Raw genomic sequence first — 18,956 nt, 5'->3', positions numbered from 1 at the left:
GTCTGAACACTTCCGAAAGCACTGCAAGTAAAAGAAACATGCACCAAAAAAATCTAGGAAATTACCCACGGCCTTAACGTATGAATAAGAAAAAAAAACACAACAACATATTTTTTGGGGTGAGACAAATGGGAGACTGATCAGCAGGAATAGACCATCCATGGTACCATGACGTTGTAGACGGCCTTTGCTGGACACCGCTGCTGTTTCTGTAACTCCTGCTGCTGTTTCTTTAAGTCATCTACCCGCTGCATAATGTCAGTGTCCAAAGGATCCTCCGTTGCCTTCCTCTTCCGGCCATTGGATCTGTGTCGGGGAGATGGGGTAGAGGTTGATGGAGGTACAGGGAAGAGAAAAGGGTGCGCCTGGACGGTGGGTTGGGTGTTGGTGAGAAGGCATGATGAACCACCTGTAGATGGGCCCTCAGGGCTCAGCTCCGTCTCTGGACTGTCCAAAACACCACTCCCTCCAAGACCAACAAGAAGATGGCGAATGTATTAGAATACAATGTAAGCAATCTTAAAACATCTCCATTGGCTCCTTTGAGTTAAAATGTTTACCCCAAATAACTGATTTCATCAACATCTCAATCTACTTAACACAACACACTGTCTGTTTTCTGATGTTTGAACTAGCCTGCTATTCATTATGATAACACAGGCACGGAATATTTCCCACTCACAATTTCTCACATCCAGAAAATAACTGATTTCACATGTTCTAACTATGTCTGCTAAACATAAGGTCACAAACACACACACTGACTATACAAAAGGACTCGGTTGCATGACGAGTACATACCGTTTCTGGCATATTTGTGTCTGTCTGACGATGTCTCCCGTGAACACGAAACCAATCCAGTTGTCTGAAAATCGGTAGGGGACACACCAGAGGCAGCCCCACTCCTCATCTCCTTCACCCTTTTCAGATTGTGAACATACCGGTCCCAAATCTTTCTCCATGAAAGAGTGCAAAACTCACCTCACACTTCCCCTCAGTCTTCTCAAGGAATAGTATGTCGGGTCTCAATTTCCAGGTAGGAAAAAACTGCGTTGAATGCTGGAGCGCATTACAAGAGCCGCCCATTTTGTGATGAAAAACAACATTTCTCCATCGGCCCTGTTTGTGCATTATGTGTAGACAGCATCATTGTGACTTTGTCAGTCAGCTTGTTCTCAATAAATCAAAATCATTGTTAAGTGTTCCTGTATCAATATGTACTTTTAAACACATAATTCCACCTATAGTAATTTGATGAACAGGACATTTATTTGAATCTAGGTTTCTCTGGAGGCGTAATAACACGTTATCCTTATCACCAGAGGTTGGATGGGGACCTGTATCAGCAATTGTGACCAGACAGACAGATCATCTGCAGAGATATAGCTCTCCATGTACTAAGTTTGTACTTTTCTATATCACGTATCAAATGACTGCACAAAAGGAGAATGACCTTCTTTTTGTGCATATAAAACTCATATAAATACTTGATAGAACTGCAATTACAGAACTCAGATAGACTTTTCTCTGTAGATTCAGAGTGTATTTGAATCCAGAATACTCGGGAGACATAATATTAAGTTCTACATATCATCAGAGGGTGAAGGATGACCTGTATTAGTGATTTTGAGCAGATAAATATATCACCGGCAGAGATAGAGCACCTTATATACTCACCTATGGTTATTACTGTTTAGAATTAGGTATGACTGTGTACAGAATCAAAATGACCTTACATATATGCTTAGTTGCAGTCAAAACAACTCATATAAAGTCTGTCAGTGGTAGGAATACTTGATAGAACTAGAGTAAAGAAATCACCTACCCTCCGAATGTACACATAGTGCTGTATTGGTGTGTATTCTCCGAATAATAGTTATTCTCCAGGAAATGTTACATAAATAGCAGAAATCCTATAGTATATGTTATATGTGCAACTTGTTATGGTACTTTGGTTGCTATAACATTTGGTTTAACGTGACATTGAGGATTTGGGCATGCTTTTTGAAGCATCCTGCCATAGGCCTTACCACGGCCTTACCACTCCCATTGTTTCACTAGCAGCAATGCAAATGCTATCTGTGAGGTAAATAAATAAATAAAACTATGCCATATTTTTGTTCATTGTCTCTCATGATCAATGGATGAATCAAATTAAGAATACTTCAAATTTTGGTGTACCACCCTTTAAATGGGAGTCGATTTGACCAAATATGACAAAATTTGTATTTACTTCAAAATTCTAAGAACTAAATTATACTTCAACCAAATTATTGTAAATCAGCTTTTTAGTACAAATGTGGATTGTACTTCTAAAAAAAAGCTGCATATCATTTAAGGGAAAATATATATATTTTTGCTTTACAGAATATTAAAATGATTGCTAGAATAACAATCTGTTTTGACTATTTTGTTAAATTTCAGATACACATTATTTACATGACTAATAATGTTTTAATAAGAAATATGTTGATATTTTGCTATGATTGTTGCTTTTTCCAATAGTTTCTTCTTTGGGTCAAAATGACCCCAGTGAGTAATCCATGTATGTAAAAGATGTTGGTAGTATGAGGGTTAAAAAAACATTTTATTACATTGACTTGTATCTAATTGGCTGAAACAGGAGTGTGTTGAAAGATACTTTTTTTTAGATAAACAAGAAAAGACACCTACTGGTAATTTCATAGGAGCCCAGAATAAGTTCCCACAATGCTTGTTTTCATCTGCGTGACTTCAAAGACAAAGATAGGGAATGGGACGTGGAGGTGAATTTCTGTTGGCACTCTAAACCATCATTGGAAAACATCTGGAGGAGTTTAAGTGTGCTTGTAGGGACAGACCCGTGGGACACTTTCGATTGGGAAACAAAAACTAAGGAGCTAGGAAACAGCTATAGTTCTCTAAAGCAACCCATTCCAGAGAGAGAACTGGAAGGAGCGTTGATCTGCTGTTCTAAACTCACTCTATGTTCCTGAAAGCACAGAGGAACTGGACTAAACAGGAACTACTTTTCACTGCCAAAATGTACTGTACCTACTAACTATAATAGCATCCAGATGAATTCCTAACTTCCTTAGGACATGGACTGTGTGTGTGAAGTGATAGGCCTGTTTTCCCCACGCTAGTCCCGGAGAGAGCATGCAATATTCTAGCACACATACAGCTAGTGTACTGCGCAGGTCTGTGTATGCGCGTGTGTGTGAGTCAGAGGCGAGGAGCTCTTACCAGACATCAGAGTTTGTGGTGAACACTCCGTCTTTCAGCGACTCTGGGGACATCCAGCGGACTGGCAGAAGGCCCTTCCCTCCTTTCCGATAGTAATCCGTCTCGTAGATGTCTCGCGTCATGCCAAAGTCTGAGAAGAAGAGAAGAGAATTTTGAGTGGCCACTAAATATCCCACTAATGTGAGGGAGTGGATGCTCATGAGGCCTAATCCATTCCTCACCTCTCCTTCTCTTCTGTCCATTTACATCTGAAAGCTATTCCTCTCCCTCAAGCACTCAGTGATCTCAAAATACTTACTTTGGAGTACAGCAGAGCAGAGGGAGTTTAGCATTAAACAAACAGGGGGAAGTAGAAGTAATACTGTATTTTAAGGCACTCACCCCCGATCTTGACGGTGAAGTCCTCCGCCACCATGCAGTTCCTGGCAGCCAGGTCTCTGTGGACGAACTTGTTGGCGTTGAGGTATGCCATGCCGTCCGCAATCTCCCCTGCCATCTGGATCATCTTCTTCAGCGGGGGCAGAACCTGGCTGGACGTGTTCTGTGGCAAAGAGGCAGAGACGTGAGCACAAGCAGGCCATTCAGTCTATCCCTCCAACCTCCTTCTCCCTGCTGTCTGCAGCACTGAACCATGGCCAGGGCACACCACACAATGTGAGAGACCAACTGACGGAGGTGTGTGTGTGTGCCGTATTAATAGATGATTAATGCACTGACACACAGACTTGAGTTCTGTGAGAGACTATGTTATAAAGAGCAGGAGGGGTAATGTACACATACCTCTTTACGGAGCGAGCGCAGGTGACTCTTCAGGTCTCCACGGGTCATCAGCTCCATTATCACCAAGGTGGGCTGTCCCTGAGAGACCACGCCCAGCAGACGCACCTACACCAATCACAACACAGCACCGAGAGGGTATCAGGGTAGATGAGCACAAACAACATTGGTGTAGTATTCCTTCTGAAACTTTTGGGAAAGAAACAGATATCTAAGTGCTAATATTCACTAAGTGACTGAAGTGATGTGGAATGTTCTTGCTTTTGAAACTACTCTGGCTCCTTTTAACTAAAACGACTGTGGAGCTTTGAGGAAAGCAGAAAAAAACTCCTCCTTGCCTCTAAATTATTCAAATTGAGCTTAATAATTAAGTGTTCGGCTTTTAATCACCCAGACATGCTAAAAGGTTGTAACAGAGTTTTTCCAAGGGGGAAATCCTTAACATTTCCGTTTATCTGAATTAATGAGGATTCGGCTGTGATAGAGCACAAAGGTCTCGATCACACAGTTACAGCTGGCCTCAGGTTATACTGGAATTATACTGCAGCTCCCTGTGCCCTGGGTAGTTTGCCCTGGCTTTGACCTCTGACCTCATCAGCCAGCCAGGTGTCTCCGACCCTATGCAGCGGTCTCTGCCTGGGGCCCTTTGTTTCTAACCTTGAAATTGTGAACCTTGTGAAATTGAAGCAATAATCTCATCACTCAAAGCTAGTGTTTCTGAGCCAATGTCCCTGATGTTAACTGGTGTTTTGTCTCTCTCACCACGTGGTGACAGTTGAACTCCTTCATGACGGAAGCCTCATTGAGGAACTCTATCCTCTCCCTCATGCTGGCTGACTCGTTGACCGTCTTGATGGCCACGCGCGTCTCTGGGTCGTCTTTAACCACGCCCTTAGCGAGGCCCTCGTACACCATGCCAAAGGAACCCTGGCCCAACTCCTTGTGCATGGTGATCTTTTCCCTGGCCACCTCCCACTCATCTGGAACATACACTGAACACAGGAGTAGAGGACAGTCAGAGACAGACACAAAATACCATCACCCGAGGAGAGTCGGATATTTTGCATTTATAATGACACTGTAGGTGTTCAGATGGTTCTTACTCTCAGCAGCACTGAAGTACTCAGGGTTGACAGAAGCATAGAGGACACCATTCCCCAGCCTGTCACTGTTCCTGTGGACACAAACACATCTGTGTGAGCCAGTGGAGGCAGCTTCGGCAAAAGATAAATGGGATCGTTCATTCAGCAGAAAAGCCGACAATCTTATGAACTGCCTAAGGCAGGAAAATTATCACAATAGCACTATTATATTATTAAACTGATTAATATCACACAAGTCAAACATTTTGTTACAGAGACACAGTTGTTTGTTATAGTGATCATTCAGCTCCTCTTACCTTTTTTTGTTGATAAAAAAGAGTGCAGTAATGAGGCTGGCGATAAGAATTATCACTATGATGGGGATGATGATGACCAGATAGAACGTGATGTCGTAGTCCCCTGCAACAAGATGATAACAGAACAACTATTCAAATCTGACCAATGAGAAAAGGAGGATTTAACAGAAATATAATTTCTGGGCATAAAAATCATCCATATAAAAGGCATTTTAATGAGGAAATGCACGTGTTCTCCCTACGTGTGCGTGGGGTTACGTAGAAGGACACTGGCCCAGTCCAGGACCCGTTTCCTGCCAGGGAGGTGGCGCGCACGCGGGCAGAGTAGTTCCCAGAGCCTAGGTTGGTCAGACGAGCTCCTTTGTGCACTCTGTAGTGCTGGCGTGACACACACTCATGTTTCTCAGGCTGGAAAACACACACACACACACACACACAGACAAAGTGTCAACCTGATGTCTGATGGCCACAGTGGGTTGAGGGGTTGAGGCCCTGCAGAACTCCCAGGGGCCCTGGCCCATACAGACTCACCTCGGTGCCTTGGCGAAACTTAATCTCATACATTAGGATGAGACCGTTGGGGTTGACAGGCTCCGGCCACCTCAGCAGCACCGACCCCTCCACCTTCTCATCCCTCTCCTGATTCACCGTGCCTGGCATGTCATCCGCTTTGTCTGATGGGCAGAGATACAGACACTAAATATCAGATGGCTTCCTACACATAAGCCATTTCCAAAAAGGAACAATAACGCTATGCAGATGGCCATGGTCAAGGTGTTGTTGTTGAAGCATTTGTGTTTAGTGTTGTCTGTGTCTGTGTGTGTGTGTGACTGCCTCACCTGCAGGTTTGGTCCTGGAGAAGACGAAGGCTCCAGCACTGCAGCGACGGACCTCCTGGTTACAGGCGTGGATGTCGATGCGGTAGACAGTGAAGGGCTGTAGGTTGGTGATCTCTATAAACTCTGTCTTGCTCCGGTCCTCCATGAAGGGGAACTCCCTCTCGGGGGATTCTCCGTCTGTCCCATTACCCTCCAGGCCTGTGGTGTTGCCACCCCGCGCCAAGGTGCTGTTAGCCACCCCAAATAGATCCCTACGCCGCCGGTCGGGGGGCCTGAAGGACAAAGGGGGTTGCATAAAGAAATTCTATAGAGAGAGACCCACTGACTCACTGTAGCAGAAAAGGCACATGTGTGCAAAGGATAAGCGACAAAGGTTGAGGAGAAGAAGGAGTGAAGAAGATGTGTGGGCTTTCAGCTTCTCTGGAACGGAGCTGAGGCACAGTTAAAGAGGAGAGAGGGGAATATCAAGTCAGCTAGCCATACAGTAATATAGTGGTTCTCAACTGGTTTTGCCTCGGGATCCAAATTGAACGAGGTTGTCTCCGTCGCGACCTAATATTCATATTGCGAAATATAAAAATGGAAAACTATTTTTAGTGCTATATTTTATAGTAAATGTAGTAATTATATGACAAGGGAACAACATTCCCACCTGTTTAATTGTCAATAATGAAATCATTCCCATGTTCTTGATGAAGAATGTCAATAAACAATAAGTTGGTTTGAGAGCACAAAATCAACCAAAATAGTGCTGCTAATAGCTCTATATTGAAAATTCTGTGATAGAATTAAAAATATCTGAGATGAAATTAAATTATTAAGTTCATTATCATTTCTACACACTTCTTGCTGTTTTTTATTTTTTTAACTCTGCGACCCAAAACCTCCCGGGCGCAACCCACCAGTTGAGAATCGCTGCAGTAATATACTCTGGAACACCATACTGTACATACAGTATACTGTAGACTTCATACCGAGCCCACATGATGTCATTGACACGAGTCACACTGAGCAAAAGCATCCCCTTCAACCTCACAGGACAGGGCGGGGTCCTCTACAGGAATATAATATGGGAATAAGAAGTAGTAATAAGTACTATCAAGCAGTAAAATGACCATTTCCAGTGGGATACAACTTAACTGAGAGTAGAGTACATTATGTTGAAGTGGCCTGGTTGTATTTGTTGTTGCAGTGTGTCTGTCCAGCTGCAGTGGTCTGCTCCCTGTGGAGCTGTGTGGTGTGATGAGGTCAGAGAGGTGGGACAGAGGTGCAGAGAGAGCACACATCCACACACTGTCAGCACCCTGCCTGTCTACTCTGTTAGCCTACATGTCCTCATCCACAGGACAAATGCACTTTTCAAGGGAAAGTTATGGGAGAATAATGACCACCTGTTTGAAGCATAGAGAGGCGTTTTTTTTGCATGATACTAAAATAAGGCAAATAAAGCAATAAACACAAAATCAAATGGTACATTCCGTCAAAAAGAGCAAACAAGAGAACCTGCAACAGGACTGCAGCCCTCTTTCATGGAGTGATGGAGATGGTTGTAAACACAATGATGAGGATGACGGTGTGAGCCACAGAAGCTGGAGAGCCGGCCGGCTGCAAGTGGATCCTGGCTGGAGCCACTGACAACATGCAGGCAGTGGTAGCAGTAGCAGATCACCAGACACTACTAGGTGGGGCCACTGGGACTCCACAACACACGGGGCGCTGTGCCGATACCGAGAGGAGCAGACCTTACCTAGAGTCACCTTTAGGAGACGTGTAACGACTGGCTCTCTCTGGGTCTCTGAAAGAATTCAACAGTCAGCCACAGGCGGCTGGTGGCACCTTAATTGGGGAGGACGAGCTCATAGTAATGGCTGAAACAGAATAAATGGAATGGTATCGAACTAATCAAACACATGATTCCCATGTGTTTGAAACCATTCCGAGCTGTCCATTCCAGCCATTATTATGAGCTGTCCTCCCCTCAGCAGCCTCCTGTGCAGTCAGACCACAGTGCATTCAACTGAGGTAAGGAAAATACAGGACTGTCTGACAGTGGTGGGATGTGCTGTGTATATGTTGGCTTAAACAACAATGAATCCAGAACATATTTAGATTCATAGGGTGTTTACAGTACACATGAACAAGACAAAGTAAATATGTAAAGAGTCTTTAAGGAGAGATAAATTCATTAGTGAATAAAAGTGACTGATGGATGAGTGTGTCTGAAAGGACTCCTGAGTATCTCTCTCTAACTCCACCTAACAGTACAGGCCAGCAGGGTTCACTCAGGAATACAAGAGAATGTGGTTTCTGCTTTATTTTACATTCCAACATCTAGACCTTCAAAAATACTGTACAAAGCCAATGTTCTCTCAGAACTATTCCACAAAAGAAATGACTAATATGAGCGGGTGACAAAAGCCCTTGAGACTGACCGGCACCCACGGGAAAAAAAGTATTTACGGTGAGTGGAAAAACACAAACAGGCACAGACAGGCACACAGATCTGTGGGAAGAAAACAGAAGCCATCGCACACCTCTGTCAACATTCCATCCTGAAAGTTTTAACTGCTCCAGCAAAGTCCACGGTGCACAGCACTCCAAAACGATCAGTTACTATTAACAATACACAACAGCACTGAGGACTGGCAGAGCTTTAATGAACATCTTGTATAAGAGACAAGTGCATGGAAGGGAGCACGAGACAGCCTGCCATTGAAGACTGGGTCGCCCCAAGATGAATGAGAGGGGTGATGGGTAGACACCCCCTTGTGCCAATTTGCCCAGGAGAGGGGACAGATGGCTGGGTTGCCAGAGAGCTACAAGGCAGAGCAGAGCAGAGTAAAGCAGACCTGTCCTCAAATGAACTTTAGACAGAGGACTGATACTGAAGCGTGACCTTCTAACCAGGCGCTGCTGACTGCAGCTGGTGTACTCCCTCCCCAGCTCCCCTCCTAAAAAAATACCTCCCTCTTTCTCACCTTTACGCTGTACGAGGGATCCTAAGAGAGACATGACTGCACTCTCTGTCTGGAGCCAGAACAGCGTGATTTAGCGGTACTCTTTTACCACAGCAGCTGAACATAGCAGCCTCTCATGCCAGTGAAAAGAGAGGCCAGAGAAAGGACACTTTTTTCTACTTAATGATCATATACAATATGAAAGCACAGCTGTGATGGCGAGTGCTCTCTGAAGGACATACAGGGTGATAACCAGATGGTAAGGGCAGTGCCAACTGCCATCAACAGGATAAACACAGGAACCTTTGCGGTACTTCTCAATGTCCTTCTGTGTGTCCTTGGACAAGGACATTGAGAAGTACATCATGAGTTAGGTGATGTCATGGTTGCAACAACCCAATCAGCTGATGTCCACTCGGTGAATCTGAAAGGTTGTCACCCATCCCTGTCCCCTGATTACTCTCGTCTACTTCTCCAGCCAGTCAGTCTGTCTTGCTGAATGGTGTTCACTGGTCTGGCCAGCATTAAGGGGATCTTCCCTTTCTCTCCTCATTCATTTGAATTCCAGATGGCTTCTCTGTACATTTCCTGGCAGCAGGTCACTCCGAACCATGCCGCGGACAAAGAGAGCGTGTGAGGGAAGGAGGGCGACAGAATGGAAAACATTTCCTCTCTCTCTGTTTCTGTTTCCCAGCTCCCTTTCGCCTTCTCTGTTAACCCTGGACTTCTGAGAAAAAAAATTGCACTCATTCAGAGGCACTTCCCTAGAGTGTTTTGTGATAATGCTGGCTCTGTTGTGGTGGAGTACCTGTGCATACACAAGCATAGTCCTTAGCGGCAGGCCAGAGACCTGGCACTCCTCGGTTTCCTAGACAACTATAACAAATCAATAAGAGAGTGAAAGAAAACAATTAGTAACAATACTGCCCTACCAAGCAAAAAGGCAGTAACTGCTCACTTGGACGAAAATGTGTTAGTCATTTGTGCTACATTAAATACATGCTTAATCATGTGGACAAGTATCCTGCCTCTATTGTGTTTTGGAGAAAATGGGGGTCATGTTAGCAGGAACTGCACTCGGTTACTGTGAAACCAAGGTTAATAAAAGCCATTTTTCTCAGTTCCACAATATGAGCAGTTACTGCCTTTTTGCTTGGTAGGGCAGAATAGTGGTCTTGTTTTATTGTTTGTTTTAATACTGTGAAAGAGAGCATCACAGAGGCGAAGGAAAGGGCGTCATAACATTACATAAATGCATGAGCTCAGTCCAGCAGGTGATGAAGAGCACACTGTACTAAGCAGGCTGGCGTCAGGGCAAGATATAAACACTGGAAGGTATCAAGCACCAGAGAAGTCTATGGAGGTTAACAAGTGCATTAGAATTTGTTTTCCATTCAATTTGTTTTGCGATGAAATGGTACTAATTCAGTGAATACTCAAACCTCTACCCTGAATACACTGAGTATACAAACGCAGTATCGCTCATGCACTCATTCACCTCACACACACAGACACACACAGGGCCTGATCTGCCATCTGGTATGGAGAAACAAGTGGCCTGAGTTTACCCTGAAAAATGATCAATTTCAAAACACAGTGAGTACATCTGTGTGTGTATGACATAGAGTGAATGTGTGTGTGGGAAGGGGTTGGAGTCTTTGAAACTGTAAAGCATCCGTAGCCATGAGAAGGTAAAATTATAACACAACACAGATGTCGTTCCCCATTCTGGCAAACAAAAGGCTAACGGGCTGAAAGGGTGCAGCCAGCCCAGCAAGCAGAGCGCAGCGCAGGCCCTTCAGACTCATTAATCAGATCCCTCTCCCTGGGTTTGTTTGTGCTGCCTAAATTACAGCCTGCTAGGCCTTAATATCCGCCGCCGCCGTCGTCATGGCGATGGAAAAGCCACAAGTGCCGTAAGCAGGCATTGAATTCCTGCTCCCCATGTTTCTCACCGTCAGGCAGGGTCCTCTGACACAGCTACAGCCCAGCAGCCCTACACCCTCCCTCCCTCCAAACCCTCATGATGTTTAGATCCTGTCAGTCCCAGTCTCAGGGCTGGGTAATTACAGCACCATTGCCTCCTGATCCTGGATCTCTCTCTGGGCTATTAAAGCAAACAGGACCCAGACTGTGAGCTCAGCTCTCTGATAATAATCGACAAAGTCTCAGAGAAGGGTTTGGTCCAAAAGCTGTAATCAAATGGGGGAGGTTATAGCCAGCGCTTTACAACCACACTGTTGAATGATCTCTCACCATAGAGAAAGACTGCCTGCTGCCTGGCACCTACCTGGGGGTGAAGATGGAGTTGTGCAGGAAGTTCTCAAAGACTTTGCGGTAGGATGCGTCATCTATCTCTGCCTTCAGGTCCTCCTTGGTCTTGGGGCAGGGGCAGCAGGGGCCCTTGTCCCCCCCAGACAGGTCAGGCTTGGTGGGCTTGGTGTCGTCCTCCATGTCTGCCAACCCCGTGGCTGAGATTCTAATGGGGATCTTCAGCTCTTTTGTTGAGAGTTGGAGGGGAACAGGACCCATTAGCAAATGACAGCATTCACCAAAGAAAACAAAAATGAAAAGGGATTAGGTGGTGTTGTGAGGGAAATCTTATGTTTGTGTATCAAATCAATGCTACTTTTCTAATAACTAATTAGCTGGGTTAATGCAGGTAACTGACTGATCGTGTATGGAGGAATCCTCACTATCACTGATAAGCAACTTGGCAGTACACCCAGAATATTGCTATGAGAACAACCAAGGTATCTCAGTTTTAAGGTCTCAACTTGGAGAGAGAAAGCCTTGTGAGGTATTGGTCAGTCACATGTGCGAGCCACCAGTAATGATGAATTAATAATGCTAAATCATGCATATATAACTTGTCTGTGTATAGCGGTATATAAGACAACTGCTGGGAATGATCCAGCGGAGTTTCTGATAGACCTGTACGTTGTGCAGAATTTGTTGTAAACCTCTCCAGCTTGCTGATAATAAAGAGTGATTCATTTAAGATTGACTTCAGGTGTCCCTGGTGTTGAATTTCCACCAGAGTGTACAGAGCATTATAATTCTAGAGGAGGAGAGATACCTACAGTTTGGACTCCATAATGCACAAAGATGAAAAGTAGACAAGGGAAGAGAAAGAGGAGGAGTTGGAATGCTGACCTTTGGAGCAGTAGTTGTGTTGGTACAGCTCCTTGTCTTCAGCTTGCTGCTGCCAGCGGATCAGGTAAAAGGTGAGATTGCCGTTAGGGTTGAGGGGAGGTGACCATTTCACCACCAGCTTGGAGGACGAGTTGGAATACGCCCGGGTATCCATTGGCATAGACGGCTCTGTGACAAAAACACACAAATGTTGAAATGCTGTGAGTGGTGTTTACTACACTGAACCAAAATATAAACACAACATGCAACAATTACAAAGATTTTACTGACTTACAGTTCGTATAAGGAAATCAGTCAATTGAGATGAAATCATTAGGCCCTAATCTATGGATTTCACACGACTGGGAATACAGATATGCATCTGTTGGTTACCTTAAAAAAGGTATGGGTGTGGCTCAGAAAACCAGTCAGTATCTGGTGTGACCACCATTTGCATCATGCAGTGCATCTCCTTCACATAAAGTTGATCAGGCTGTTGATTGTGGCCTGTGGAATGTTGTCCCACTCCTCTTCAATGGCTGTGCGAAGTTGCTGGATATTGGCAGGAACTGGAACACGCTGTCGTACACGTCGATCCGGAGCATCCTAAACATGCTCAATGGGTGACATGTCTGGTGAGTATCCAGGCCATGGAAGATCTGGGAGATTTTCAGCTTGCGGAATGGGGCGTGTATTATCATGCTGAAACATAAGGTGATGGCGGCGGATGAATGGCAAGACAATGCCTCAGGATCTGGTCACGGTATCTCTGTGCATTCAAATTGCCAACGATAAAATGCAATTGTGTTTGTTGTTCATAGCTTATACCTGCCAATACCATAACACAACTCCACCGCTACCATGGGGCACTCTGTTCACAACATTGAAATCAGCAAACCGCTCGCCCACACGACGCCATACACGCTGTCTGCCATCTGCCCAGTACAGTGTAAACAGGGATTCATTGGTGAAGAGCACACGTCTCCAGTGTGCCAGTGACTATCAAAGGTGAGACTTTGCCCACTGAAGTCAGTTACGACGCTGAACTGCATTCAAGTCAAGACCCTGGTGAGGACAATGAGCACACAGAAGAGCTTCCCAGAGATGGTTTTTGACAGTTTGTGCAGAAATTCTTTGGTTGTGCAAACCCACCGTTTCATCAGCTGTCCGTGTGACTGGTCTCAGACGATCCCGCAGGTGAAGAAGCCAGATGTGGAGGTCCTGAGCTGGCGTGGTTACACATGGTCTGTGGTTGTGAGGCCGGTTGGATGCACTGCCAAATTCTCAAAAACGACGTTGGAGGTGGCTTATGGTAGTGAAATGAACACTAAATTCATTGGCAACAGCTTTGATGGACATTCCTGCAGTCAGCATGCCAATTGCGTGCTCCTTCAAAACTTGCGACATCTGTGACATTGTGTTGTGTGACAAAACTGAACATTTTATAGTGTCCTTTTATTGTCCATAGCACAAGGTGCACCTGTGTAATTATCATGCTGTTTAATCAGCTTCTTGATATGCCACACCTGTCAGTTGGATGGATTATCTTGGCAAAGAAATGTTCACAAACAGGGATATAAACAAAATTGTGCACAACATTTGAAAGAAATAAGCTTTTCGTGCATATTATAGAATATTTCTGGGAGCTTTTATTTATGTTGTGTTTATATATATTTTTGTTCAGTGTATAAAGTTTTAAATGTATTGTTTTCATGAAGCTTAAAATAAGAGTGATACATTTCCTTATTGAAAGTTCTGATAAGAAGTGTTTCAGTTTATCTTGGGTGAAAACATGTTCACGGCTGAGGCGACCTGATGCTGTGTACAGTAGCTGTACTGTAGTCTGGTCTGTGTACAGCAGCTGTACAGTGTCTTACCTGAGGGGCTGGTGCGTATATAGACCACGTCACTCTTGGCTCCAGGGATGTGTTTGTCCTCCACCACCAGGGTGATGGCCTTGACAAAGATGGCGTACTGGGTCCAGGGCTTCAGTGGGGACAGCAGCACACCAGGGTCTATCTCTTTGTCTTGCGGTAGGTCCACGTCAACCATGTTCCAACTGTTGGAGCCACACCCATCCTGGCCATCAAACTCTGTGATGTTCTGGTGCGGTCTGGATTGCATGGTTAAGACACCTTATGTCAATTTAGTACAGCAACTCTGAATCCACAAACACAGCAGATAATGTCCTGTCTACAAGTATAAGTATTTGGGGCAGCAGGTAGCCTAGTGGTTAGCGCGTTGGGCCAGTAACCGAAAGGTTGCTAAATCGAATTCCCGAGCTGACAAGGTAAAAATCTGTTGTTCTGAACAAGGCAGTTAACCTACTGTTCCTAGGCCGAATTTGTTCTTAACTGACTTGCCTAGTTAAATAAAAAACATAAAAAATAAAGGCTCTACGCAGTACAATAGGGAATGGTATATCTCCATGAGAATACTTACGCTTCCTTGTAGTAGACGATGAAGCTGATGAGGTCTCTGTAGTCTGGTGGTCGGTAGCGCTCCCAAGTCAGCTTGATCCGGTTACTCATAGTGCTGTTGGACTTGAACTTCAGGATATGACTCTCACCTACAAACACAAACCACACCTTAGATCAGTAGTTCCCAAACTGGTGTGTGGTAGTCCCCCCGCCCCTGCCAAAAAGGAATTCTGTCCGGCTTTCAACTTACTCTTGAAAGTTGTAGCTAATAGTAGAATGCGTAAGATGCTATTTCCCTCATTAAAATGCAAATCAATTTATAACATTTTTGACAAGCGTTTTTCTGGATTTTTTTGTTGTTATTCTGTCTCTCACTGTTCAAATAAACCTACCATTAAAATGTTTGACTGATAATTTATTTGTCAGTGGGCAAACGTACAAAATCAGCAGGGGATCAAATACTTTTTTCCCTCACTGTATATATTTTGTAAATATACAGTACCAGTCATAAGTTTGGACACACCTACTCATTCAAGGGTTTTTCTTTACATCAAAACTATGAAATAACACATATGGAATCATGTAGTGACCAAAAAAAGTGTTAAACAAATCAAAATATATTTTATTTTTGAGATTCTTCAAAGCCACCCCTTGCCTTGATGGCAGCTTTGCACAATCTTGGCATTCTCTCAACCAGCTTCATGAGGAATGCATTTCAATTAACAGTTGTGCCTTGTTAAAAGTTAATTTGTGGAATTTCTTTCCTTAAAGCGTTTGAGCTAATCAGTTATGTTGTGACAAGGTAGGGGTGGTATACAGAAGATAGCCATAAAAAAGACCAAGTCCATATTATGGCAAGAATAGCTCAAATAAGCAAAGCGAAACAACAGTCCAGCATTGCTTTAAGATATGAAGGTCAGTCAATACGGAAAATGTCAGTGCTGTCTCAAAAACCATCAAGCACTGTGATGAAACTGGCTCTCATGAGGACCGCCACAGGAATGGAAGACCCAGAGATTATTTCACTTATAATTCACTGTATCACAATTCCAGTGGGTCAGAAGTTTACATACACCAAGTTGACTGTGCCTTTAGACAGCTTGGAACATTTCAGAAAATGATGTCATGGCTTTAGAAACTTCTGATAGGCTAATTGACATCATTTGAGTCAATTGGAGGTGTCCCTGTGGATGTATTTCAAGGCCTACCCTCAAACTCAGTGCCTCTTTGCTTGACATCATGGGAAAATCAAAAGAAATCAGCTAAGACCTCAGAAAGAAATTATAGACCTCCACAAGTCTGGTTCATCCTTGGGAGCAATTTCCAAACGCCTGAAGATACCACGTTCATCTGTACAAACAATAGTACGCAAGTATAAACACCATGGGACCACGCAACTGTCATACCGCTCAGGAAGGAGACGCATTCTGTCTCCTAGAGATGAACGAACTTTGGTGCGAAAAGTGCAAATCAATCCCAGAACATCAGCAAAAGACCTTGTGAAGATGCGGGAGGAAACAGGTACAAAATGATCTACAGTGCCTTGCGAAAGTATCCGGCCCCCTTGAACTTTGCGACCTTTTGCCACATTTCAGGCTTTAAACATAAAGATATAAAACTGTATTTTTTTGTGAAGAATCAACAACAAGTGGGACACAATCATGAAGTGGAACGACATTTATTGGATATTTCTAACTTTTTTAACAAATCAAAAACTGAAAAATTGGGCGTGCAAAATTATTCAGCCCCCTTAAGTTAATACTTTGTAGCGCCACCTTTTGCTGCGATTACAGCTGTAAGTTGCTTGGGGTATGTCTCTATCAGTTTTGCACATCGAGAGACTGACATTTTTTCCCATTCCTCCTTGCAAAACAGCTCGAGCTCAGTGAGGTTGGATGGAGAGCATTTGTGAACAGCAGTTTTCAGTTCTTTCCACAGATTCTCGATTGGATTCAGGTCTGGACTTTGACTTGGCCATTCTAACACCTGGATATGTTTATTTTTGAACCATTCTATTGTAGATTTTGCTTTATGTTTTGGATCATTGTCTTGTTGGAAGACAAATCTCCGTCCCAGTCTCAGGTCTTTTGCAGACTCCATCAGGTTTTCTTCCAGAATGGTCCTGTATTTGGCTCCATCCATCTTCCCATCAATTTTAAACATCTTCCCTGTCCCTGCTGAAGAAAAGCAGGCCCAAACCATGATGCTGCCACCACCATGTTTGACAGTGGGGATGGTGTGTTCAGCTGTGTTGCTTTTACGCCAAACATAACGTTTTGCATTGTTGCCAAAAAGTTCAATTTTGGTTTCATCTGACCAGAGCACCTTCTTCCACATGTTTGGTGTGTCTCCCAGGTGGCTTGTGGCAAACTTTAAACAACACTTTTTATGGATATCTTTAAGAAATGGCTTTCTTCTTGCCACTCGACTTGGCTGCATCTCTGATCAGTCTTCTCCTTGTATGAGCTGAAAGTTTAGAGGGACGGCCAGGTCTTGGTAGATTTGCAGTGGTCTGATACTCCTTCCATTTCAATATTATCGCTTGCACAGTGCTCCTTGGGATGTTTAAAGCTTGGGAAATCTTTTTGTATCCAAATCCGGCTTTAAACTTCTTCACAACAGTATCTCGGACCTGCCTGGTGTGTTCCTTGTTCTTCATGATGCTCTCTGCGCTTTTAACGGACCTCTGAGACTATCACAGTGCAGGTGCATTTATACGGAGACTTGATTACACACAGGTGGATTGTATTTATCATCATTAGTCATTTAGGTCAACATTGGATCATTCAGAGATCCTCACTGAACTTCTGGAGAGAGTTTGCTGCACTGAAAGTAAAGGGGCTGAATAATTTTGCACGCCCAATTTTTCAGTTTTTGATTTGTTAAAAAAGTTTGAAATATCCAATAAATGTCATTCCACTTCATGATTGTGTCCAACTTGTTGTTGATTCTTCACAAAAAAATACAGTTTTATATTTTTATGTTTGAAGCCTGAAATGTGGCAAAAGGTCGCAAAGTTCAAGGGGGCCGAATACTTTCGCAAGGCACTGTATATCCACAGTAAAACAAGTCCTATATCACTCAGCAAGGTAGAAGCAACTGCTCCAAAACTGCCATAAAAAAACGGTTTGCAAATAAATTCATTAAAAATGTGATTTTCTGGATTTTTTTTTCTCATTTTGTCTGTCATAGTTGAAGTGTACCTATGATGAAAATTACAGGCCTCTCTCATCTTTTAAGTGGGAGAACTTGCACAATTGGTGGCTGACTAAATACTTTTTTGCCCCACTGTATGTATATATATATATATATATATATATATATATAAAATTGTCAGATTAATCAGTATCTGCTTTTTTTGCTCCTACAATAATCGGTTTCGGCATTGAAAAATCATAATCAGTCGACCTCTAATACACACTATATATATTTTACAGACACAATCTATTTTACAATAGTTATATTTTGTTTGTTTCTAGTCCTGTCCTTCCTCTACCCTCAACCTCTCCCATCGGTTTCTGATGTCCATCCAACCTCTCCCATCGGTTTCTGATGTCCATCCAACCTCTCCCATCTATTTGCCATATATTTTTAATTGTGTTGTTTCACAAAAGTTCTGAACCCCTGTCTCATATAATCTTCTCACAACACATACAGAAAAGTTAGTTGTGATAACAGTGTTGCATTAGATTAAGGCTTCTTATTAAATCACATAGGTGTACTCACAGCTTGCTCTGTCTCCATTGTTGCGGAAATCGCCCTCCTCAAACTTCTCAGTGATGTCAGTCTTCTCCCACATATTGTGGATCTCAGACATGCAGAGTTTGGGGTTGAAGCGGAAGGACAGCCTCCCAGCCCTGATGGTCAGGTTGTGTTGGGTCCAGTCCCACAGGTACTGCAGGCGCTGGTTGTCAATGGCAGAAAAAGCATACATCCTGAGGGGAGACAACAGACAGGTGTTAACTTACTATCACACCTCGCAGCTGTGCTGGCATAGATGGGACCAAACCACTTTTTAAATCAGTCAATTGATTTACTTTAAGCACACAATAGAGCACTGAGGATAAAGTCGTCAAAATGTTGTAGAGTGGTTGGCCTAGTTTTCCATCTGGTGGATATGTAAAGTGTTAAGAGGAGAAGACGTCAGAGCGGATTGTGTTTCAGTGTGCGTGGGTGTGTCTGTCTAACACTGAGCTGTGCACAC

At 43.6% G+C, this 18,956-nt stretch overlaps 1 protein-coding gene across 1 annotated transcript in view; it reads right to left on the bottom strand.

Annotated features, from left to right (window-relative positions):
* The window catches only part of LOC110520661 (insulin-like growth factor 1 receptor), a 162,408-nt gene that overhangs the window by 13,999 nt on the left and 129,453 nt on the right, over positions 1–18,956 (bottom strand). Inside the window, exons 6-19 of the mRNA XM_021598084.2 lie at positions 18,479–18,687; positions 14,775–14,901; positions 14,210–14,445; positions 12,354–12,521; positions 11,488–11,695; positions 6,241–6,512; positions 5,933–6,075; positions 5,644–5,809; positions 5,402–5,504; positions 5,106–5,176; positions 4,765–4,994; positions 4,006–4,110; positions 3,607–3,766; positions 3,226–3,355 (exon numbers count right to left, since the gene is read on the bottom strand). Of these exons, the coding sequence (XP_021453759.2) occupies positions 3,226–3,355; positions 3,607–3,766; positions 4,006–4,110; positions 4,765–4,994; positions 5,106–5,176; positions 5,402–5,504; positions 5,644–5,809; positions 5,933–6,075; positions 6,241–6,512; positions 11,488–11,695; positions 12,354–12,521; positions 14,210–14,445; positions 14,775–14,901; positions 18,479–18,687 (2,328 nt within the window). The remainder of the gene's footprint in view (positions 1–3,225; positions 3,356–3,606; positions 3,767–4,005; positions 4,111–4,764; positions 4,995–5,105; positions 5,177–5,401; positions 5,505–5,643; positions 5,810–5,932; positions 6,076–6,240; positions 6,513–11,487; positions 11,696–12,353; positions 12,522–14,209; positions 14,446–14,774; positions 14,902–18,478; positions 18,688–18,956) is intronic.

The sequence above is a fragment of the Oncorhynchus mykiss genome, chromosome 1 (genome assembly GCF_013265735.2).
Source record: "Oncorhynchus mykiss isolate Arlee chromosome 1, USDA_OmykA_1.1, whole genome shotgun sequence".
Lineage (NCBI taxonomy): Eukaryota > Metazoa > Chordata > Actinopteri > Salmoniformes > Salmonidae > Oncorhynchus > Oncorhynchus mykiss.
This window is presented reverse-complemented; position numbering and strand designations above follow the sequence as displayed.